The following is a 25,185-nucleotide window of genomic DNA, read 5'->3' as shown; positions in this document are numbered from 1 at the left end:
CCGGGCCCAGTGCCCGAGCGCAGCCCGGCCCCGCCTCACGCAGGCGGCACCGCCTCTACTTAAAGCGCGCCCGGGGCTGCCGCCGCCTCCTCCTGCCCGCTCGCTCCGCAGCTCCACCATGTCGGACCGGCTGCCCTACAAAGTGGGTGAGTGCGAGCCCTGGGCCAGCCGCGGGGGGCTCGGCACCTCCCCCGGGCCGGGGCGAGCGAGGTGCGGGCAGCGCGGCCTCTGTGGCCGCGGCGCCGCGCTGGATCCGGCCGCGGGGGGGAGGACGGCGGGTCCTGCCCGCGGCGGAGCCGGGCCTGAGCCCCTGTGCGCTGGGGCAGCCACCGCGGGGGAAGGGGCTCGGGGCCGCTGCACCGCGGGCTTCCCGGCCCGGCTGCCCCGTCCCTCCCCCGCCGCTCAGAGCCCTTGGCGGGAACAGGCTTAGCTGCGAAGGTGAAAGTATTTCCCAGCATGGGACCTTTGACTCATGTGCCGTGAAGGTTTTGGCGGGTATTTTTGTAGACCTGAAACTTCATAAAGAGCGCCAGTCTTTATAAAGACTTGGATGTGCCTTGGAGGCTTCATTCAAACAAAAGAATATTAGTCTTTAAGGCGCAGAATCATAAATAATTTACCCTGGAGGCTCTGAACCTAAAATGCTGCAGGTTATTTTTAAATCAGCCCTCGTAAAGCTACCAAGCCCTTAACAGGGGTAAGATTAAATCTTCTCCTCTTGATGTATTTGTTTCCATGGTCCTTTCCTTGCCCGTTTTCAGGCAGTTTTCAGTCACAGTGATGGACAGGCTGTGCTCCAATCAGCTCTAGCACGTGCAACAGCTTCAGTGAGGCTTCATTCTGTAGCAAAATGCAATTAGCGTGTCTGTATTAAACCCTGCAGCCTGACTTGGAGTCCTGGTGTTCCCCAGTGCTCTAAACAGTCTGTGTTCATGAGGTAGGTGACAAAAAAGCATCTGACTATGGTCTAAATGGAATGGTGAACTTCTGAAATCTCTCAAAGAATCTCAAATTGAGTAAGAAGGTCGCTGTGTGTTGGCTGGTGGTAAAGAATTGATGCAGGTGGGCATTACCTGTTTGACCCTTGTGTTTTTAAGGCTGGGGTTGGACATCCGTGGTGAATGCAGTGAGCCTGTCAGAAATCTCTCTTGCTCATTTTTTTGTTGGACTTATCTGCTATAGATCCTTTTTACAAAACTAGAAGTAGACTGGTAACTAAGGTAATTATGGTCACTTAAAATAATTTTTGTGGATCCGAGGGGGAAGGACTTGCAGTTTTGCTGTGAGGAGGGGGAGCTAAGCTGGGCTCATCTCCTGTGCACTCTAAAGGAGCATTCTCTGTGTAGGAAGCCAATGCCCTACAGCCAAGCCCTCCCCACATACAGGTCAGTCCTGTGGAAGTCAGTCCCTATAGGAAGATTTGACCTCTTGGGGAGTGTCTGTAAGAAGTGCTTAAGGCTGTGGCTTACTGAGTTCATGGGCCTCGGGATGTCCGTGCACAAGATCACAGTTGATTTATACTCTCTTGCAGTAGCATGCTTTTTTTAGAGGGGCTGTTAAGTTTGGTCTAAACTTGTGTAAAAGCCTGTGTACCATAGCAGAGAACTAGGGAGTAGCTGGAACAGGGTCTGTTTTTTCTGCAGCTCTGTCTCCCAGCTGCTGTTGGGTGTTCAGTTCAGCTGTTGCAGCCAGTGCCTACGCACAAGTGTGTGAACAGATACCAAGGTCTCAGCTAGTCAAACTCTGACACCTGTCCTGCTTCTCTTGCAGCTGACATCAGCCTTGCAGACTGGGGTCGCAAGGCCATTGAGATTGCGGAGAATGAGATGCCAGGGCTGATGAAGATGAGGGAGATGTACTCTGCATCCAAGCCCCTGAAAGGTGCCCGCATCGCCGGCTGCCTCCACATGACCGTGCAGACAGCAGTGCTCATAGAGACTCTCATCGTGCTGGGGGCTGAGGTAATGTGGCTCTGAGTTTCTCCCTCAGCTCTTGGGTAATGCTCTGCCAGGTCACTGCTCCTGCTTATGTAACACCTTATGGAATCCTGGCAAATGTCTGTACTTTTTGGATGAGGCTGCAATCTCCACATGGATGTATTATGTCTTCTCATCTTGAGCAAGAAGCTTGTTGTCTGCCCTCAGCACCCCTGGGGTGTGGGGTGTGTGATGTGTGTTTCCTGAGGACAAGCTGCAGCTTTGAGTGCCTGTTGTGCCCTGGGCAGTGCCTGTGCAGCCATGCTGTGCTTGGGCTTGCAGTGCCGTGGCTGCTCATGCTGCAGCTCTAGGGACTGCCTCCAGCACGGATTAGCCTGTATTAAGAACCCCAGTCTGCCCTGGTAAAGTCAGCAAAATCTAATGAAATTTTCTGAGAGCTTGTGCTGGCCCTTGAGCTGTGCAGGAAAACAACAGGGATGCAGTGTGGCACAGGGACCGAGGGCTGGGATCTACACTGAGTTTTGTGTGACTATGGACCAGTTACTCTCATCCATATTGAAGTTGCAGATACTTAGAACCATTTACTGCCTTGTGTCCCATGCCTGACTTGCTGAGTGAAGTCCAGACATCACAGCTGAGTGTTCACTGTACAGAGCATGAGGAGAGCCAGGTATCTGAGCACAGTCTGCATTGCTTGTGTGCTGAGCAGGGAGCTGATGGCAATTTCGATGGATTGTTAAGTATGTATATGATCTGAAGATCCTTCTTCCTGCAGTCTGGCTGCCCAGAGGTGCCCTATGTGGGATCCCTCCCTGGGAACAGTTGAGAATTGAGCATGGTGATTGAAAGGTGCTGGGAGAAGGAGGAGTTTTCTCTGCAGCAGTGAATGTGTTTCCTCAAAAAGAAAAGGAAGTAGGTATAGACACTGTGCCAGGTCAGCCTGGGCAAGGCACATGCTGCTGTACAGGTGTTCCCCAGCCTGTTCAGAGCTGTCCTGTGGTTGTAAATGGTGCAGGTCTGAAGGAGAACTTCGATGTGGAGATACTGTCCTGGCTTTGTTCCAGCCAGTCTATGGGTAGCTCCTGTTGCTCTGCAGGATTTAAAAGGAAGCAGTAGCTGTTGAAATTTGGGAATCTCCTTGCAACTCCTGTTGGTTGCTGTATCCCAGTATGGCTGGCTTAGGAGACAGCTGTGTGCTCAGTTAAACATTGCCAAGCTGCCTTAAGCTGAGCATAACCCCAGATCAGTGTTATATGGGATTCATCCAAGTCATTCAGGGAGGTACCTGCAGAGACTTGGTTTCTCTAAGATGTGGTTGTACCTTTGAAGGTGTGTGCTGTTGTGTTAATTCCGTGTCCTGATGCCCATGGATTAGTTTAGGCTTTGATTTGAGTTTGGATTCAGCCCTGGTTCATCTGTTCTGTCAGAACTTTGGTGCCAGGGAGGAATGAAACTGATAAAATCATACCCCATGTAATGAGGATGTTGCTCACTGCAGCATAGTAACCTTTGTGTCCATTTTTTTGGTTGGGTTAACAAGGATAGAATAAATACTCTGTGCTTCAGAGTATACATTCTGAATTTGTAACAAAAAAAATAATCCTTTCCATAACCAATGATGTAAATACTAGGGACTGAGTCTATCAGGTGTGCCCGTTATTCTAGGCTCTATGTCACTGCCACAAGTCTGTATCAGGTCTGAAGTGTAAACAATATATAGGTATTCTGTACATTTTGAATGTCATCTCTGCTGGTATGGAGGGAGCTTGTGAAAACCCAGGTGAGGAGGTGCAGCTTTAGGTTATGGATTCTGTTTTCCTGTAATCCTTCCAGGATTGTTTCTAGGTGTGTTTTCATGACCAATGTTGGTAGTGTAGGCTGCTTCCTACTGCACCCCTTACTTCGAAATGTCACTTTTTGATCAAGTGGGATGAGTATCTGAAAGCAGGCTGGATGTTTGTGCCTTACTGCCCTCTCTACTCAAGCTCTGTAACCAGTGAACATGCAAATAGCTGCCAGTCAGCCCTATTGGGAGCAGAGGGTGTGTGGCTCTGGGATGCGGTGCTGTGAGCTGCAGTGGGTGCACAGATTCTTTTCAGTGCAACTCAGCAACATGCTGTTGCTTTTCTAGGTGCCTGAGCCTAGTTATGAAATCTGAGGAAAACACTTAGCTCAGCTGGAAAAGCTTCCATGACTGGAGCACAGAGTGGGAGGTGGGTGAGCATTGTCTTAGAGAATGCCTGGATTGAGTGTAACGTTTCAGCTGCATTTCCGACTCTTTTGAGTGCCAGCAGGTGTGTTGCTGTATGTCCATACCCTTAGTGGACACTTCCTATAGGAATGTTCTGAGTATCTGACCTTTATTGATCAAAACTTCCCAAACCCACCCTGTTGGGCATCCCTGAAGATCTGGAGTGTGCTCTGGCTGTCTGGGACAAGTGCTTGTGAGCAAGGAGGTGGCTGAATATATGGCACAGCTAAAATTCATTCACATTCTCTCCATGTGACATTATTTTCCCTGATGTAGTCAGACACCCAGTTCTCACCTTATCTTTGCAGAGCTACTGAAAAGGCGGGAATCTGCACTAATTTCTTTCTGCTCTTGCTCTCCTTTTAACTCCTGTGTTTTATAGAGAGTCCCTGATATCTTGGAACTTTGTTCAGCAAACAAAACTTGCTTGTTTTCCAGGTGCAATGGTCAAGCTGCAACATTTTCTCCACTCAGGACCACGCTGCAGCTGCTATTGCAAAAGCTGGTATCCCTGGTAAGTTTTCCATGTTCTGGTTTGGCTGAGTTGGGCTGTACTGCCTGTTCCTGCTAAATCAAACTGTGTACACGTTGAGCTTGAGGATAGAAACAGCCCATCAGAAGCAGTGGTTGTTACAAACCAGGACATTTGATTCAAGCTGTGTTGCATCAGCCTGTGCACAGGTCTCTCAGCAAAGGCTGCTGTTGGTATCTATGTTAGAGCTCATTGAGATGATGGAATGGGCTGGCTGATGAAATGGAGTGGTGTGTAGGTGTGTGTAGCTGGAGGTGTTTAGTGCTTTCCAGCAAGCTCTGTGCTAAATAGGGTTTGGGAAAGGTAAGGGAACTGCCATGTGCTCTGTCACAGTGGCAGGGTCAATACCCAAGATATTTTTAGGCTAGAATTAGCACAGCTGTGTTCTTGCCTAGTATCCCTTAAGTGCTGTATCAGGATGCTGCTGTCTTGTTATTGTCAGGTTCCAATAGGGAGCAATTCTTCATGGATCAGTGTAAATACCCAAAGCTGTCTGCTGTGTAAGTCAGCTGAAGGAAATGCAATCCTCAGTGCTGGGAACTGCCAGAGCCCAGCTGTTGGCAGAGGCTAAATTTGGTTTCTGGCAGTCTGCTTTGGGAGGGGTCTCTCATTTCTATTATATTTATCTCTTGCCAGAAGTCTTTCCCTAGCTATGGCACATTCTATGGCAACAGAGTGATCCCTTCAGCTCCTTTGGCACTACCAGCTTCAGGCATTGCCTCTGGAGTGGGATGTCAAAGGGCCATGTGGGATTTTTAGACATTGTGTTGTCTTCCTCACTGCTTTCTACACCCCAAAATCAACTGAAGAGCCATTTATAGGTTGAGTGTTTGTCAAAGTGTTCAACCTTTGCCCTTTGTATGCTTATTTTTGGAACTTACTCTTTTTGTTAATATTGCACTTCACATACTGAATTTATGAGACCCTGGAGGACTGCTGGTCCTTTGGCTTCAGTATGAGATCCTGACACACATTACTTCAGAACAGGTAATTGCATGATTGGCTCTTCATGGCTGAAGGTCAGTTTTGTGTGTAAACAGAGAAAACATGACAATTTAGCCAAGTGTTGGAGTGTGTAAATAATGTGCCCAGTACATGTTTGAGTGGCTGTGTACTTCTGAGGATTAAGTATGGTGTGAAGACAGTACAGATGCCTGGAAAGAGACACATCCTGGTGGATGCAACATGCCAGTGGTGGCAGCCTGCTGCTGGGGCTGTACTGACATTGAAATACACTCTAATTAAAGCAGATGAGGCACCTCAGCTTGGATTTTAATGCTCGGGTAGAGACTTGAATTTAAACTCAGAGTTGCTGAGGATTTTATATTCTGCTGCTTAGCTCATGCTGAAGTCTGGTCTCTATTTTCTGCTGTGCTAGAAAATGCTGTAGTTGTGTTTTCATTTATCTGTATCAATTGTCCAGTGGCTATTTTTAATTGGTGGAATTCTGTGGATGTGAATATGCTTAACTTTGCTTTGTCTTCTCCTTTTTAACATGGAAGAAGAATAAGGAGAGTAATGAAGTCTCAAAATCTTGACCATATTTGTGGTGTGGAACAGTGATTATTCTGAGGTCTGTTTTTCAGTGCAAATGTCTTTGCTGGCCTGCAAGCACAGATAATCATCTGTCTGTCAGCTGCTACTGGGAGCTGATGAAATCTTCCTTTGGCTGCTTCACTACATGCTGAGTAAGAAACTGGCTAATGGTTTCTGTTTGTTCCCATGCAGTGTTTGCCTGGAAAGGGGAGACAGACGAGGAATACTTGTGGTGCATTGAGCAGACCCTGTACTTCAAGGATGGGCAGCCCCTCAACATGATTCTGGATGATGGTGGAGATCTTACCAATCTAGTTCATACCAAATACCCTCAGCTGCTGAAAGGTGACTTGTGTTTTGTTTTGGCAGGCACAGTTCTGCCTGGGAGGGTCTTTGTGGGGGTGTGTTTCTGCAGAAATTCGCTGCTGGTGTAAAATAGAGGTGGGGGAAGAGCGACAGGCATGTCCAAACACGCTGTGAAAATTCCTTACAGTTCAAGACCAGAATCTTTTACCTGCAGGAGCTGTTTCCACCTCTGCTCTGTAGCACTTAAGCTGCAATGACCTGTCTTGGCCATACTTCAATGTGCTCCATTACCTGAGAATGACCACTAGTTCTGTTGTCATGTCAAAAGCTTCCTGGAAGAGGGGTGTGTTCTAGAGCTGCTCAAAGTCTGTTTGCAATTAACAATTTTACATTAATGCTTTTCTTACCCGTCGTCTTAGTGCAGTTCTGAATGAAGTCATGACTACCTGTAGCCTCCTGTGGAAAAGGAAGTTTTCTACCTTAAATACTCACTCAGTTTGTCAGTGAAGATGCTGATGGAGTCAGGATTGGGACTCTTGCTTTGATTTGCCTTCAGTGCAATTTAGTAAAACTGATCAGTGTAGTGTTGCTAGCATGTGTTTATGTAGAAGATTCATGTGAAGGGAATTTGACATGACCAGGCTGATCTGTGCCTGGTGAGTGACAGACACTCCTTAGCCCTGCCAATGTCCATCACCAAGATGTGTTCCCAGGTTTGTTAAAGGGCACACTTGGTCTGGGATGTGAAGGAAATTGGGTGGTGATACAGTGGGGTGTGTTGGTGCTTTTGTAGAGGGGAGGTTGCTGTATAAGCCTGCTGGATCAGCTCTCCTCTGACTTGTGCTCTGCTTTAGTAGGAATATAGGAGGAAAAAATCTGAAGATGGCAGGCTGTGAATAGGGCTGTGTGAGGGGAGTCTGGGGCTCTGCTCCTCATCCATGTGCTGCTGCAGGTTAGGGGCACCAGGAAGAGGGGAGCTTTCTCTGTGACAAGCCTCACTTTGTCCTTCATCCTTAGCCTGGTGTCACTCATAATCCAACACTCAATGTCTGTGTTATTTAAACTGTAATGAAAGGTTTTCATTGGTCTTTGCTTAGCCTCTCTTCCATCAAAGGTCTTGTGGTTCCTGGGTTTCCTCTGTGTGATACTCCTGAGCTCTTGCTTTTCTCACGTTTGATGCCAAGGAATACCACAACTGGTCATCCCTCTCTGTCTTGTGTTTTCAGAAGCCCAAGAAGGTATTTCCATCTTCATTCTCTCAGGGTTGTTTCCCTGCCATGCACACCTTGGTTGATGTCCGTGTTCCCAGGGTCTCTGAGCTGAGCTCCTTTCACACTTTCTGCCCTCCTGTTGTACTTCTTTCTCCTCTCCAGCCCTTTTCACCCTCATGCTTGTCTTTTGATGCTGGTGTGGGAGGGACGGGCATAATACAATGCAGTAGGACAATGGCTCTTGAACTGTCTCATGTCTTGGCATCCATCTGTAGCCTGCCTCTGATAAAAAACATCCCTGTCTGGGTTTGCTTTGGAAATTCATAGAAATGACTCTTCCTCTGGGATTTTAGAGTCCAGGGAGGATGCAATACCTGTCAGTTTCCCTTCCCAAAATGTGTGGCTATCTGCACTGGCTGTAGTGGAAAAGCTCCTTGCAGCCGTTCAGCAAATGAAGATTGATCTCTGTAGAGGATGGTAAACTTGGTCTGTTTTACCTTCCAGTCCATCGCACCTTGGAAACAGCAAAACTTCCAGAATGGGGCTCACGGAGTAGAGTCTTGATCTGCATAATCTGAGATCTGTGCTTAGCTTTTTGCTGCAAAGTCTGCTTAAATGAAGCAGTGTAGCATCCAATTTTGGTATCTTATAGCTAACAGAGGCTAATATATCCTAAGGGCTTGTGGGGATATCTGACCTCTGTGGAGGTGGAACAAGAGTGACATTGGCAGAGTGTGCACAATGTGTAGATTGTGAGCACAGGAGACATTTTGGCATTAGGCAGCTGAAAAGGCCATTTTACATTTAAAGACTGGGTAAGTTTTCTGGGCTAATTTCAGAGGGCAGTGTCTTCCATGCTTCAGCTGCTTCTAATTTAAATAGTTCAGTCCTAGTGTGCAGCTAAGAGTTAAAAATAGTATTCCTTCAACTAGGAGATGTGTTAGATGTGTGTGTGAAACTGCTCAGTAAGTTTCTCCTCTTCTGAAGTGTGCCTGCAGTTAGAGGGCATAATGGCCTTTGTACTACTGGCTTATTCCATTAAGCCCAATGCCCTTAATACCGAGATAAATAAAGGTAGAAAGGGAGAAAAAGAGAACTGACCAAAGGGGAAAGTCATCTGTGCAAAGGAGGTCTCTGGTATCTGTGCAAAAGACCTGTGTGGGGAAGATTGCCTAGTTTGTGATTGCTCAGGTGAGAAATACAGGGCAGAGCAGGTCTGAGCATTTAGCAAGGCTGTGTCAGTTTAATTCAAACTTGCCCTTGCCGCAGGCCCTTCTCTGCTTTCCAGTCACTCAGGTATTGACCGTGAGAGGTGTAGGCAGCACTTGGGGCAGCTGCAGAGTGGTTTAGACCAGCAGTAAATGGCACCTGGGGCAGTGCTGGGGTGCCTCCAGGGAGGGGAAGCTGTTGGTATATGGGATGTGAAGTCTGCTTAGTGCCATAGAAAGACCACCTGCTAAGCTCAGGACTCATCTGGAGAGCCTTTGAAGGATGAGGAGCGTGTCTCTTATTTGCCAGATGCACAAGAAGAGAGAGGGCAGGTTTGAACTGGAGGTTTCTGCCATGACCTCCAAAAGCTTTCCTTCAAGGGGATGACTGTCCGTGATCCGGGCAGTTGGTCTGGAAACGGATGTTTTTGGGAGCCTGTCTTCACATCCTCCATTTCATTGTGCATAAGGCTGCACTGTGAACTTTAAACTTTCCTCTCTCCTCCAAGCAAGGCCTACATCTGCCAAAGCCTGAATGCATTCCCTCAGCATTCTCTCAGCAGAGTGGGGCTGTTGAGGGCTCTGTGGTGACATAGAAGTGATGGGGATCAGTCAGCTTCATCATAGAATCACAGAATGGTTTGGGTTGGGAGGGACCTTTGAAAGGCCATCTAGTTCAACCTGCCTGCAATGGCAGGACACCTTCAACTCAGGTTGCTCAGAGCCCTTTGAATGTTCCCAAGGATGGGGCAGGCAGCACTTCTCAGGGCAGCCTATGCCACCTACATTATAAAAAAAAAGCTGCCTCATATCTAGTCTGAATCGCCCTCTTTCAATTCAAAACCATTCCCCCTTGTCCTGTTGCAACAGGCCATGCTAAACAGTGTGTCCACATCTTGTAAGCCCACTTCAAGTATTAAAAAGCTGTAGTGACCTCTCTCTGGAGCCTTCTCCAGTTAATCAGCCTTTTCCCTTCTAGTGCAGTTGCTCCCATTTCCTTCATGTGCTACAGACTGGTCTGGCCAACAATGAGAAGCTCTCATGGCTCAGTCTCAGGCCCCACTGGGGAATCTGTCCAAGTTCTGTGAAAACCATGTTGAATTGCATTCAGAGTTCCCTGCCTTGGCTTGGACCAGCTCACAGCTGGATTTTTTCAGGAGCGAGGATGGATTGCAACCAGACTTGGCATCTGTGAGTGAGCAGTGCCCGGGAGCCAGGAGGAGCAATTGTGTCATGGGGGGATTACCAGCTGGTCAAGGGAGAGAATTGTCATGCCCTGCTCTGGGCTTGGGCAGCCTCACCTTGAATATTGTGTGGTTTTGGTCACTGCAATATAAGAAAAATGTTAAACTATTAGAGAGTGTCTGAAGGAGGGACACAAGGGTGAAGGACCCTTAGGGGAACCCATATGAGGAGTGGCTGAGGGCACTCGGTCTGTTCAGCTGAAGGAGCCTGAGGGGAGAGCTCATTGCAGTTACAACTTCCTTGTGAGGGGAGGAGAAGGGAAGGACTCTGATTTCTCTGTGACCAAGAACAGGACCCAGGGAATAGCTGGAGCTGTGTCAGGGCCATTTAGGCTGGATATCAGGAAAGTTTCTTCCCAGAGGGTGCTGGGCACAGCCCTGCGGCTGCCAGAGCTCCAGGGACGTTTGGACAGCGCTGCCAGGGATGCCCAGGGTGGGATTTTGGGGTGTGTGCAGGGCCTGGAGCTGCCCTGAGTGATCCTGTGCGTCCCTCCCAGCTCAGGCCGCTCTGTGGGTCCGTGTGGGCTGGGCTGAGGGGCGCCCCGGGCTGCAGCAGGGGGCGCTGCGGCGCCGCGGAGCGCGGCCGGGCCGGGCCCGACCCCCTCCCTTCCCGGGGCCCGGTCCCGTCCCCCCGGGCAAACCAACCCCGAGGGGCTGCGGCAGAGCACCTGCCTGCCTTCCCCAAGGAGCCGGGCTGTTACAGCCTGCTAGGGAGCCTGGTGAGCCCAGCACCAGCAGGTGTGGGGCTCTGAAGCACATCCTCCTGCAGTTGTTTGAGGGTTTTCATCTCTTGCTCTCGCCAAGGGTTTGTTTAACTTAAGCCTCTGGGGGGTGCTCCCAGCACCTGGATGAACTGGTTTGCACAGCATTGACTCCAGCTAAGGTGAATCCTTTTACTGTCTCCACAGGAATTAGAGGTATTTCAGAAGAGACAACCACTGGAGTTCACAACCTGTACAAGATGAAGGCCAACGGGACCCTGAAAGTGCCAGCTATCAATGTGAATGACTCTGTCACCAAGGTAATACAGACAAAGCCCTTCTGCAGTGTTCTGCTCTCTGACCAGCTTGGTGTTGGGGTGTTGTCATTCCCATTAAAGTATTCCTTCTCTTGCTGAGCTTCTCCTGATCTGGTTCTGAACAGAGATTTCCACCATATCCTGTAAGTGAGCCCTTGATTGACAATGGTCACACAACTGACACCAAAGATGGTGGCAAGCGTCAGCAGTTTATTATCCTAGTAATAAGTAAAAATGAGTGTGAAAGTAAAACTTTCATACCTTTTCTCTGTGAACTCCCACAGGCAGCATTATGCAACACTGACTCCTCCTCTTTACAAGGCTGCCCCACCCACTCTTTTATAACACACATCCTTATGGGACACAGTTCCAACCTATTAAGGGCAAGGCTGCTTCCACTCTTTGGTAATTAGTACAGCTGCAACTCATCAGGGGTGAGGTTGCCTGGAGCACCATCTCTATTCTCTTACAATCCATTCTGCCACACTTAATGTCATTGTAAATGCCCCATTGTCAAAACATCAAGGGGATTTTTTTTGTATGTAAGGACATCCATTTTTCTGCTGTTTAATAATGTGAACACACTTTTGGAGATCATTTGGAGGTACTACTGGCACAGTCAGTACCTGTGGCAAGGAGCCTTTCCTCACTCTGAGTAGCTTAAAGTCCCTAGGCAGGTGCCAGGTACCAACTGGAAAAGAGAGTGTGATCTCCTTGAGCTTGTGCTGGTAAAGGTTGGTTGCTTAGCCTATGGCTAATGTCTGTGAGCAGCAGTTGCAAAGGAGAGGGCAGGAGGGAGATATTTATCCCTTGTTTAGCTTTAGTACTGCTTCCGAGATCAACCCTGGTGAACTGAGAATGAAGTGGAATGGTGTTTAAAGGGTAGTGGTGCTTTTTGGCTGCAGATGGATTCTAGTGGGAATTAAAGGTGTACTAAAGGTTTATGCATCCTGATGTTTTTTAAATCTAGTTACTGACTCTGTTTCAAGTTCCCATACAGACATTATCCTGTTGGGTTGGGAGTTCTCATGTTTGGCCTGCCTCCTCTGCCGTTTGCTCTCTCCTTTCTGCTCACTAAGATGCACCTGACACTTACTTCATAGGTAGTGGGCTGAAATCCAGTTAATGTTGGAAGAAGTTCTTCACATCCTTTTCAGATTTGTGCTGCTTGCATAATAATTATTAATACTGTTTAGTAGATTTGGAAATTCAGATGTTTCTGACAAAGCCTCTTGAGGGGATTTGGGATTCTAGTGCCAAGTAAGTGCTTGTTTTCAAGTATTGTTTGGTATTTATACAGTACAAGATTTGTACTAACCACAGTTACAGATCTCTGGGAAAATGTGCAACTGAGCTGACAAATTCTGCTCTCCCAGTCTGATATTTCCAGTTGCTGCCAGGTTCTTGTGCTAACATTTGGAGAGAGAAGGTGGGCACAGCAGCTCTGTTCTTCCCCTCTGCCACTCAAATGTATCCTATGCCACTCAAATGTATTTTGGGTGGGGCAGATGTCTGCATCCAACACTGCTCTCTTGCCTGCGTGGGAGTGCACAGACACCTGGAAGGCTTTGATTGCAGCTGGGGGATTTGGTGATGAGGAATCAAATCTGACCATGCTGCAAGGAAAACCTGCAGGACCAGGAAAGAGGGATACCAACTGGCACTAGCTCTAGAATTTGAAGGATTGGTAACACAGTTTCCTGATACATTAATGGCAGCTATGCTTCTGATAATGTTTATAGGCACTGAGTCAGGAGCTTCTGGATCTGAGGTGTAATTTGTTATACTTCGGCCAGTTTCTGCCATGGACAGTTTATCCCATTTCTGTTCATACAAGAACTGCAGGTGTTGTGGGTACACCTTTCACTAGACCAGACTGCTTCCTCTGGAAATTTAATCTTAAGATTGCCTGTAGCAGACAGTGCTGTGTTCAGTGAAAGCAAGAAGGATTGGTGCCCTGAGGCTGTAGAAAGCCAGGACAGGCTTTGAGACCAAAAATTTGGTGTGAATGGAGATTTTTTTAATACTGCTTCCTTGGGGAGCACAGCACAATGTTAGTAGCCAGATTCCTTAAAAATTCTTGGTCTCTGTAACACCCCTAAATAATCAAATCTCTTTGTACAGCCCTTCTTTCTGGTCAAACTAAAAGGCCCCAGTGGAAGAAGGAGCATTACAAAAATCAGCACAACAAGATGTGTTTGAGTTTAGGAAGGTGTTCAAGGGGTGAAGTAATATTTGATGTCTGACTTAGCAGGGCAGTTTTGATTGGAGGGTCTGGCTGTTAATGTCAGTGATACAGCAGGAGGATGTTGTGTGGTAGGGCATTAGGAGTTCCTGGCTGCAGTGAATATTACTGTGAATTGCTGCTGAGTTTTTCCAAATCTGAGTGAGGTCTTGACAATGCTAGGATAACTATTCAAGGGGAAGATGTAATTTTGATCTTCTGGAGCTGCAGGAACCAGTTCCTCCTGGTTGAGGTGGGCAGCTTGCTGCTCTGCAGGCTGGACATGTCTTGCAGAGATAAGATGGTGTACTGCTGGTGTGTGTAGCCTCCCTGTGATTCAGTTCACTGATAAACAACAGCAGGGAACTGGTGAACATCTGATTTAGGAACTCAGATGTACATTAGTGTGAAAGACACTTGATAAATTTAGGTTACCTCTAACAAGTTTTTAGTAAGTCCAAGCCCTAGTCAGTAGACACAATGTGTTTAGGAAATGCTTCTCACCATGTTGAATCCTGTGTCTGATATAACCCTATAGATTGAAACTGGATAAATAAAAACATCAAACCAGGTTGTCTTGTTCCTAATTCTCATGGTGGTTAAAGTATTTAAGTGACTCTTGTAGTACTTGCACTACATGTAAGTATGGATATATGTATGTAAGTATAATAATAATATGCACTACATATAAGTATGTATATATGTATATAAGTATGTAAGTATAATAATAAGTCGATTCTCTTTCACTAAGGAAATTGCACTTGAGTGCCTTTCATCTGTTCTGAAACTGCTCCATTTTCTCCCTCAGAGCAAGTTTGATAACCTTTATGGCTGCAGAGAGTCCCTCATCGATGGCATCAAGCGTGCCACAGATGTCATGATTGCCGGGAAGGTGGCAGTGGTGGCAGGGTACGGGGACGTGGGCAAGGGCTGCGCCCAGGCCCTGCGGAGCTTCGGAGCCAGAGTCATCATAACCGAAATCGATCCCATCAACGCGCTCCAGGCAGCCATGGAAGGTGGGAGCTGAGCTGAGGCAGAGCAGGAATTGGGGCGTCTGACAGGGTCTCTGCATGTCATGTAGAGCAGTAAATGTGAGCTGGCCAAGGAAGGCTAAGCGGGTTTCAGCCCTGTCCCTGCTGAGGTTCAGTTGAATCCAGTTTAACTGTAGGAATTCTTTACTTGCAGTTAGGGGAGGAGTTTATCGCTAGAGGCCTTGAAGGTGTGTTTGGAGTCAAGGATTCAGAGACCATAGTGGAGTACGGCTGAGGGGTTGTCCTCAAGTTGTGCAGTTCTAATCTCCAGTGTGGGATAAGGCTTGACTGGAATTAAAACATTAAAAAACACCAGGCTTTACCCTCAATAGTTTTTTTTTTTTTTTTGAAGAGCAATACCGCGCTCTCTTGCCAGCTGAGCTCAGGGCATGCTCTGGAGCTGTTCTCTTCTGTGTGTGCCTCCTGTAACTGTGCCTCTTGGTACCAGTTTGTCTCATTTCTGTTCATACCTGCCAAGAACTGCAGTGTTGTGGGGGCACTTCTTTTGTAAATTTGATCCCCTGAATCCAGTCTGAGTGCTGTGCTGTGCCAGACTATACCTCTGGGTGTTGAATGCATAGATCCACAGATTTGAAAAGGGTGAGGGATGGATGGTTTTTGTGCCACATTGGTGTTTAGCAAGATCAGTATCCCATTACCTTGCATCATCCCTAGGCCAGGTGTGGACAGAAACATTTGACTCATTCTTTCTCCATACTTTCCTACTTCTAGTGTTGTGTCCCACTTGTTAATAAATGGTGGTGGTTGTGTAGAGAAGTAACTTGTTCTCTTTTCAGGCTATGAAGTTACAACCATGGAAGAGGCCTGCAAAGAGGGCAACATCTTTGTCACCACCACTGGCTGCACTGACATTGTGCAGGGCAGGTATGGCCAAGCCACTTGCTTTAGTGAAAGCATACCTCTACAGCTAGATTTCTTTTTTTAAATACAGTGGTAAGCTGTCAGCAGTGTGGTTAGGGTTAGCACACTGTCAGACTTCTAGACATCAGAATTTAGCATGAATTTAGTGAAAAATTAAGTCTTTGATCAGTTTTGTTGGGTGTTGCCACATTGCAATTGTTCCTGGCTTATAGAATGTAACGATGGAGAAACAAAAGCTGCAGAGAGGTAGATGGACTTTGGGAGAATGAGGGCATCAGGGCTGAATTCTGTGTTAGGCCAGAAAGATGTGAACAGGAGGCAGGTAAAGGTTGAAAGTGATTTCATCTGTGGGTGCATATAGGAAATAGCAGCTGAAACCAGCCTGTTCTCAGTGAACTGCCCTGCAGTGTTTGGTGACTGCTTCACAGATCTCAGTCTCTAGCCCCAGCTCACACAGACTCCTTCCTTCCTTCCTTTGCCACGATGACTGTCCACATTGTAGTGGAAGATCAGATTAGGTGGGAGGAGATCAGGCCATTAGTGTCTTGAGATGTAAAAGTGCTGGGAGCTTCAAAGTCATGAAGAAAATTATTTCTTCTGAGTAAGAAGGAAAATAACTGCAGGTATTTGTTTTGACCAATCAGACTTTTTTTTTTTTTTACTTTCCATACTGGGAAAATACTTTCTCTCCAGTAAGCTCTTACATGCTTGGGAAATGTCCTTCCCTAGAAGCTTGAAAGTCTTCCAGTAGACTTCCCATGCCTGGAGGGGTTACCAGCCCCAGACACCTTGTGAGAGTCATTGCAGTTAGTGAACTGGGCACTTGTCAGGGCTGTGGATTGGAGCATCTGCTGAGGGAGAAAACTGTGTGGATTAACTTTTGATACAACTTTTTTTCTTTTGCAGGCACTTTGAGCAGATGAAGGATGATGCCATAGTGTGTAATATTGGCCATTTTGATGTGGAAGTTGATGCCAAGTGGCTGAATGACAATGCAGTGGAGGCAGTGAATGTCAAACCTCAGGTAAGGTGGCCTTTCCACAGGCTCTCCTGCTGGAAAAAGGCAGTAGCTACTCAGTGTCTGTTTCTAGAGAGTATTTCTTTTCAGGTTCTTTGGTGTTTCTAGCTTTGTTGGAAGCCACTTGCTCTGGTCAGAATGCAGATTCTGCTAACCTGGAACAGGCTGCACGTGATACTCTTGGGTTGGCATTAAAGTGATTGTTTCCAGCCAGTGCCCAAGGCCCTCAGGGTGATCTCTGGGGAGAGGTGCCTGCTGTGGGTACATCTTTCTTCATGTGTTCACACTTCCTTGAGAGACAGGAGCCGACCCTTAGTGCTGGGTGTAGAGACAATTAATTGCATCAAGTCCATTCAGCTTTGATGTTTGGGGCAGGAGCAGGGGGTTAGCAAATGTGCTTGCTTTGATAGCCCTGAGCTGAAAACAGTGCCATAGCTCAGCTTCAGAGAGCAAGTTAGATGAGGAATACAGAGCAGACCATTAGAGACCCTATAAAACTTCAGAGCAGAGCCCATAGATTGCCTGGTGCCTGACCTGAGTTTCCTGTTGTGGAGCTGTTTGCTCATGTATTGCTCTGCAGCAGAACAGTTGTGGTTCTAAGGGAATCTCAATGGAATATCTTTTGGGAGTCTGTCAAGATTTGACAAAATTCACACCTTCATTTTCAAAGTGTGGTATGTTTTTGTAATCTACTCTGAGATTGAAGCCTCAGGAAAGCCTATCTGGAGCTCTCCCGAACTTGGGTTTCTCTTCCAGACTTGGTAGCTTCATTTTAGAAACCTGTGTGGGCAGACCAGGCAGGATGTTTTACTCTTGCTCAGCTTGCATGCCTGCCATGTATTTGCTTCTAGTTAGGGCTGTAGCTACACAGGGAAAATCAGAATCTGAAAATTTCAGCTTTTCAACTGTGTGTCTTAAAGCAGAGAAACAAAACTGAACTAGATCAGAACTCTTGTGACACCAGCATTGAGGGAGAACATCACATAAAGCAAGTCAGGCTTTATCTGACTTGGTGTGGGACTTCTGGTTATCTTTTGAAGAGGGAGAGTCCTTGCTGATAGCAGCATTCTGGGACAGGTTTCGTACTTCCTAATAACACCACACCCAAACATACCTCTCAGATCTCCACTTGCCCTTCCAACTTTCAAAGCTCTCCTGTGGCTTATTGGCCACCACATCAAAGTCTTACTAAGCCCTTGTGAGAGCTATGTTGGGACACTTTGCACGGCCTTAACCACGTCTGGAGTTATACCCTCAAGTTCTCACTGTGATCTCACTAGCAAGTCTTGTTCTTGCCCATGGCCTTGGTGGACCTAATTCTGCTCAGCAGCTCTTGTACTAGGTGAGTCCACAGATACCTGCCTGCTTTCTGCTAGCTCAGATTGTTTTAAAACTAAACCTTGGACTGCTTGAAGAATAAACACTGTTGAAGGTTTAATTGGGTGTTAATATGGCACCATACAAACTACATGTACAGAGGCAGTAAATCCCTTTTTGTATGCTTTGTTTTGAGGAGCCAGTCTGGCATTGATGATAGAGTCAGTAAGGTGCAGTGTGGTCCCAGGTACAAATATTGTAACAAGTTTCTAGTTTTAAAAAGAAATCAAAATACCTTTTGAAAAGGATGGAATTGGGGTCAGGGTTGTCCATATGGATTAATGCTGAAAAAATCTAACTTTCTAAATAGTCAGATTTTTGAAACCTGGCAGCTTCTTTTCTGTATCCTGAACCAAAGAGGGGAATATAATACAAGAACAAAAATCCCTGACTTTCTATGAGGACGTCTCTTGATGAGAGGATTAATGCCAGGGCTGAGGGTGGTTAACTTCAGCTGGAGGTACAGAGTGATAAGAAGAACCTCGTACTGTGCCATTGTGACTGATGTGTAGCTTTCAGAGGACAGGTAAAGAGGAAAGAGGCTTATTACTGAAAAGCTGGCATGTTTGTTTGGCTCTGAGTTTGCACTGCTGCCCTGCTCAGCTATGTCTGGATATCAGAGACTGACCTGCAGCACAAACTCAACTTGAGAGGGCAAGGAAAGGTCAAGGTCAATGAACTTTGGCTCACAAATTATTCCCATATAATGTGAAGGGAAGTGTAAAGCAGCCAGAAAATCCAGAGCCAAGTAAATTCCAGTGGGGAAAAGGAGGAGGCATTTGTCTTAAGTGTGGAGAGGAACTTAATGCTTGGATAATTTGAGTTCTACTTCTGGAGCAATTTCTTGAACTTATGAATCAGTCTGTCTGCCTGTGTATGAGATGTGTTTCCACAGTACTGACTTAAGCCTCTGTTGGTACCACTACTATTTTGTGTTTATTTCTGTGCATTAATTTTACATTTTCCCCTGTCCATTGAATGACTCCTGTCACCACAGGTTGCTGAAGGTGTGGTGCACAAGCCAGCAGCTGTCCAGGGGCAAATTGTGTGGATAGTATGTAAGAATATAAGATTTTGACACCTAAACCACCCAATCCAGACTTCAAAACTGAAATGCTACATTAACTGCTCAGCTGTCTTTTAGTAGTTCAATTGGTAGATTCAGTGTTTGTTATAAGTAAAACTGGAGCTGTTCTCAGGATTTTTCATGTTCTGCTTCCCATCTGGTTCCTTCTTTGTTTTGTCACTTCCTCCTGGAATCTCATGGTGGCCCATATGGTGTTTTTTGGGTGGACTGAGCACTGTCACTGGTGGTCCACAATGGAGAATTGGCATGCAAAATAACAACTGCAGCTGCTCAAGGGGGATCATTCTTATCCCACCTGATGCCTTAAGTTTTAGCTTTTGTATTTTCCAGATTCTGTACTGCATTAGTATATAACTCTGAACTTCATATAAAGTGTTAGCAAGTTCTCTTCACAGTTTAGTCAGACAAAACAATCCTTTTCCAGCCTGAGAACCATCGCAGCTTCAGGCCCAAAAAGTATAAACAGCAAAAAGTATAAACAGCGGCAAACTGAGGAGAGCAATCTGGGAGGATGGGACTTGATAGCCTGAAGCTGTCATTGGACAATTAACCCAATATGTAAATGGACCAAAACTTAGAAAAGTGTGGAAATTGTGACTCGGGATCCCTCTGGATCCATCTTGGGTCCATCTTGGGTAGAGCCATGGCCAAGCTCTTGTACTGCCCATGGTGTATCCTTGGAAGGCCTTTTAATAAATCCTTACTTTATTCCTTTAACTCTGTCTAGCCTCTGTTCCAGGTAGCCTCCCTAGGCATCACACCTGCTGAGTGCTTTTGGGCAGGAGAAATCGGGACCGATTTAGGGCTGCTCTTTGAGGTGGTTACTGCCTGCATGTGTTGTGCTGAAATCACAATCTCTCATGTGAACCTGAGAAGAAGAAAATGGTGCTGTGATTGAAGCACAGCTAGGGGAGGCAGGTGGAGGCACAGACCTGCTCTCAAGGCAAAATACCTGTTGTAGAAAACGTTTTGTATTGGTTTGCTCTTGGCATCTCTGCTAAAGTCCTGCACAAGTCCTTCTGTTTTTTCAGAATAGAGTATTGTTACAATTACAGCTTCATCACATGTGGCTTTTAACTTACAGGCCAAAGCTTTAAGAACAAAATATTTAATATTAAATAAAACATGTAAGTTTTAATTTTGTTTCTTTTAGTTTCTAAAGCTTAAATACAGCTGTGGGGAAGGACTCTTTTAGGTCTGTCACAGTTGCTCTGCACTGCTAGCAGAAGATAAATGGTCTGAAGCATTAGGTTTTGTTGAAGTTGGTTGTTGATTATGTTTGAAGTGCTCTACTCCCAAATGCTTGGTATGACATGAGCAATAAATACCAGTTAATACTGAATATTCTAGTGCTTATGGGCCATTTTGGGGTTTCATTATTGATTTAATATTGTAACCTCCAGGGTGAAGGCAGGGCAGAGAGGAGTTAGTGAGAGGTAGAAAGGAGAAGCAGGGTTGAGATTAACATTGCAGGAGTCCAGTGTGGCCCAGGCAGTTGGGACATTATCTCCTGAGCTGTGTTGGACAGTGACATTCTCTGTCCCCTGGGTTATGTGGGACTCTGACAGCTGAGGCCCTGTCTCCTTAGCCCACCTGAGCCTGGCTTCTGTGTGCAGTGTCCTGCTGGCCCTGGGGTGGCTTCGGGAGGTTCATGCCTGTGGTCCCCCAAGAGCAAAGCAGGGTACACCAGGAGCTAGGACAGCTGGTTATTGTATGTATTGGCCTTGGAGAGGTGGGAACAATGCCAGGGGACCTTCAGCAGGCTGAGGGCTCTGGCTGTTACCCTGTGTAAGATGCCAATGTTCTGGACTGCTGCATGCAGAGGTGTTCCCTCTTCCCTGTCACCACACACCAGCTGTGAACTGCACAGCTAGCAGCACATTCCCATCACAGCTGGCTGGGACTACACACATGTGGAAAAGTTGGGAGAATGGGAGGTTTGGTGAAAGGAACGGGAGGTTTGGTGAAAGGAACGGGAGGTTTGGTGAAAGGAACGGGAGGTTTGGTGAAAGGAACGGGAGGTTTGGTGAGATATGAAAGAGATGCCAAAATGAGTGTGCTGTGAAAGCCAGGGTTGCTGCAGGCTTTGCAAACACCTGGGTTGGAGAGAGGGGTGTCTCTGTTATAATTTGGTGCTGCATTGCTGGGGGGAGGCCCCCGGGTGTCCTGTGTCTGACGCAGCCGCTGCTCCCGCAGGTGGATCGCTACACGCTGCGCAACGGCCGCCACATCATCCTGCTGGCCGAGGGCCGCCTGGTGAACCTGGGCTGCGCCATGGGCCACCCCAGCTTCGTCATGAGCAACTCCTTCACCAACCAGGTCCTGGCTCAGATCGAGCTCTGGACCCACAGTGACAAATACGCCGTGGGGGTCCACTTCCTGCCAAAGAAGGTGAGTGACAGCCACCTGAGGGTGCTGGTAGGGAAGCCAGCTTCAGGTGTGTCTTTGTTTGTGCTTCAGCTAATTTTCCTACTGAAGGTTGTTGTTGGAAAGTGGTTCTGTCCTTCAGAGGATGTTTAGCTTTGGCCGTGCTGGGTGTGAATGAGCTGTTCTTTTGTGTGCAGAACTGGGACTTACCTGTTCTGTGATAGAACATCCAGGCACTTTTTGACTTCTCTGAGGTGCTGGGAAGCCCTGTGCTGCCTAAGGGTAGTTGGAAAGTTTCTACCAACCAGCGTATTCCTTCTACAAACCTGTCCAGCAACAAAATGTAATGGGCAGAGTCGAAGCTGGAGTGAAACTGAATCCCTTTTATTGTGGTTGATAGAGTCCTGATCCCATTTGCACCTGAGAGAGCTTATCACAATCTGGTCCTAATAACTTCACAAAATATTAATGACAGATTTCCTCAGATTTCCCTTTAAACTTATCTCTGCATTCTTTGTTCTTGGAAAAGTCTGGATCATGTCACAGCTTGCACATTCCTTTTAGAAAACTAACATGGTTTTAATTTTCCAAAACAAGCCTGAGAATTTGAGATGGTTCATGGAAAAAGATGCTGGAGTTAAATCCCACTGCCTTTGGAGCACAACCAGGTGTGAGAGTAAATGTGAAAATACTTTCCATTTGGGAAGTAGAATGTGTATGTTTGGGCTTACTAATGAGGTGTTTCCTGAAGAACTTAAGTTTACCAACTCATCAGTTAAGGATCAAGCAAAGCATACCAGAAATACAGTGTAGGAGTGGATCACCAAACTGCCACATAATTGTCTTCAAAGGAACAGTCTTATTGACAGTTCTTTTGAAAATGAGAGCCCAGTGTTGCTGATAAAATGTCTTCATCCTCTCACTGAATCACAAATTTTAGTAAGCATATTTGAACTGGAAATACACAGAAATGAGAAGTAATGCCCAGAGCAGTTAAACATGAAGTTACCTGTTAATAGAGTGAATGGCAGTCATCTCCTCAGGTTCATCCACTGTGACAAAACACTTCTGACCCTCTGTGCCTCACAGAGGGCTTTATTCAAAGAATAAAACAGTCACCTTGTCAGAACCAACAAAAAAGCTTTTTCTGGTAATATTCTGGGTTAGTGTCTTTCCTTGTTCTGTGCAATTGCTTTGAGGTCCAAATGTAAGACTTAACAATTACCAAGTACCTTACACTATATTTTCTTTGGCTGCAAGAATATTGCTTTGATCAGCCATTACAAATGTGCACACATTTCTGCAATGTGTGTTCCTGCAAATCTAGGAAAACTCTTGTCTCCGTGTTCTTGGCACCAAATCTCTCCTGCTCAGCTTTGATTTTAAGGTGAGAATGTCTGCTTACCTTCATCTAAATTTGTGTGTCTCTCACATCTAAGTCTTGAAGGCCCCAAGCTGAAGCAGCTGTGAAACAATTGATCCCTGCTGCCACTTGAAAAACTCATCTGGGAATTGTCAGGAACTCAGTTCCTTTTTTAAGTGGGTGGAATCGGTCTTAAATTCACTGGACATAAACCTGTGAGGGCTTCATACCTCAGTCTAATCAACTAGGTAATAATACAATTTCTGACCCTCCTTTCTTTTGTTTCATGGCATCCTGACAGGATGTAATGGGCCTCAATACTTGTTTCCCTTTGAAACACAGACCTTCCCCTTAGGTTTGCTTCTTTCATGGTTTACCTGACTCTTCCCTGAATTTCTTGCCACCATTTCAACCATTTCCCCTTAGGTTTCTGATTTTGTCTTGTCACCTTTGGCTGTACTGGTTCCCAAGAGTCAGGTCCACAGTGGTCACTGAGCAGGCTGAGCTGCAGGGAGTTACACTGTGCAGATGGAGCTTTTTACTTGGTTCATGGCATGGGATCACTTCAGAGTAGTGGCTTTGTTGCCACAGGCCCTTGGAGGGGGAAATCCAGAACTATTTTTTGAATCATTTATGCTCTGCTGGTTCACACAAGCTGCAGGTTTGGCCCTTGATTGTTTTGTTGATTTACTGCTCTTCAGTTATATTGCAGCCTTCCATGTCTACTTAACTAATATGAGGGAAATATTGCTGGGATTTAGACTTACCTTATATCAGTTCCCTTCACAATGATTGCCTGGTTTTTGCAGGAATTACAAATGATCAGACCTGTCCTTGATCCCTGCTTGTGCTGTCCTTTCTACCTCTGAATAACCCCTGTGGCTGTACATCCCCCTCTGACACAGCAGCTTGTTCACCATCTTCCTGTTTGTTTTCTGACTCTCCTGTGTCTGCTCCTGGAGCACTTAACTGCCTTCTAACTTAAATACATTTTTCAGTTTCTTGAGTTTACACATCTGCCTGACACCTCTGGGACACAGAAATTAAATCAACTTTTCTGTGCTTGTGTTCTACAGCCCACCTGGGTTTTATTCTTCACGAAGACACTGCCAGTAGATACAAGTCTTGCTGAATTGGAGATTCTGGAATGAATTTTGTTATTCATGTGCCCCTAAGATGGGGGACATATATCTGGATATATGGAGGATTTATATATCTGGAGAGGGCAGGATTTTTTTTCAGGACTTACATAATATTGTAGGATGACAGTGTAGTATGTCCAGGTTCTTTGCAGTGGAAACTAGGGCTTTATCGTTCTACCAAACTGGATATTGTTATAACTGAAGAGTTTGATCTCTGCTCTTTGCTTGCTGGATGGATGTGAACGTGTAAATGAGATTGAAAGGGATTTGATTATATAAAATTTTGCCTCACCTTAACTTGACTCCCTCAAAAGCACAAGGCTCTTCCATATGGGTGCAGGTCTGTGCTCAGCCAGGTGAGGGATGGTGGCAGGAAAAAAGCTGTGTCACTGTAAGTCCCCCTTGGGGCTGCTGTTGATTTCCACGTACTCATTTCTCCCTCTGGACTGCGACTTCCTGAACTCTGTTCTGATGTTCTTTTCTCAATATTTTGTTTTCCAGCTGGATGAAGCTGTGGCTGCTGCACATCTGGACAAGCTGAGTGTGAAGCTGACAAAGCTGAGTGACAAACAGGCCAAATACCTGGGCTTGTCCAGAGATGGGCCCTTCAAGCCAGATCACTACAGATACTGAGCAGGTGGCACTACCCAAAGACCAAAGTGCAGGGATACAACCTTCCAAAGCTCTTGTGTGTGCTGGGCTTCTGAGGGCAAGCCTTTTGCCATTTTCCTCTCAGTGCTGCACAACCCCTCCCCTTACCAGGGAACCTTCAGGGCCCTGTCAGTGGAAAAGGATGACTGGCTCCTGGAATTAGAATTGGTTACTTAGCTAATGTCATAGTGAAAAGGATCCTATGCGCCTTTTTTTGGTTTGTAATGCTCCAATAAGGGGAGCAGGACAGAAGGTGGCTAAATGAGAATGTGTAGTCTTGCCACACAAGTGGCTGACAGCTTTGAACAGGTTCACCAGTGAGGTGAGGAACGGTTTCTGCAGGGAGATGCTTTTGTTGTGCCCTGCTCCAATCAGGTGAATCCCATTAGGAGACTGGCACTGTCAAGCCCTCTCCACAACAGTGCCCTGGTAAAGTGCATTTTGTGAAACTGGAGGAAATAGGGAGGATATGGGTTGCTTGGTCTCCTTGCTTTAAAATCAACTCAGCCTCCTATTCAGAGATTAGAGCTGGAGCTTTTCCCTGAGTTAATTTACTTTGCTTCTGCCATACCAGCTTGAGGAAGGGTGAGGCAAGAGGGACTTTTAGCAGCCTTCAAGTGTGTTGTGAACAGCTGAGGAGCCACTGAGGGGATGGTTGGGTTTAGGGACCTTGTTGAATCCTCTGCAGACACCAGCAGCACACTGCTACCCCCACTTGATTTCTCTGAGTTGTCATGTCTGCTGTATCATGTTTGTCACTGACTTCAAGTGCTTTTATTAAAGATCTGACTGTGGCCTAA

The 25,185-nt window shown here is 46.4% G+C and overlaps 1 protein-coding gene across 1 annotated transcript; it reads left to right on the top strand.

The window, feature by feature from the left end:
- AHCY (adenosylhomocysteinase) lies at positions 1–25,185 on the top strand. Its single transcript, XM_063404698.1, has 10 exons — positions 1–146; positions 1,771–1,961; positions 4,627–4,702; positions 6,449–6,601; positions 11,134–11,246; positions 14,276–14,483; positions 15,296–15,383; positions 16,287–16,404; positions 21,059–21,253; positions 24,236–25,185. The coding sequence occupies exons 1-10, from the start codon at positions 119–121 to the stop codon at positions 24,365–24,367; spliced, it is 1,302 nt and encodes a 433-aa protein (XP_063260768.1). The 5' UTR covers positions 1–118; the 3' UTR covers positions 24,368–25,185.

Source organism: Prinia subflava, chromosome 8, assembly GCF_021018805.1.
Source record: "Prinia subflava isolate CZ2003 ecotype Zambia chromosome 8, Cam_Psub_1.2, whole genome shotgun sequence".
Classification (NCBI taxonomy): Eukaryota; Metazoa; Chordata; class Aves; order Passeriformes; family Cisticolidae; genus Prinia; species Prinia subflava.
The sequence above is the reverse complement of the archived record's forward strand: the minus strand, read 5'-3'. Positions and strand labels throughout refer to the sequence as shown.

Bases quoted from the DNA above. Each gene is read 5' to 3' on its own strand.
- AHCY (XM_063404698.1), top strand. From the start codon at position 119: ATGTCGGACCGGCTGCCCTACAAAGTGG. The intron at 6,602-11,133 runs GTGACTTGTGTT...CTGTCTCCACAG, and splicing joins ATACCCTCAGCTGCTGAAAG to GAATTAGAGGTATTTCAGAA. The intron at 11,247-14,275 runs GTAATACAGACA...TTTCTCCCTCAG, and splicing joins TGAATGACTCTGTCACCAAG to AGCAAGTTTGATAACCTTTA.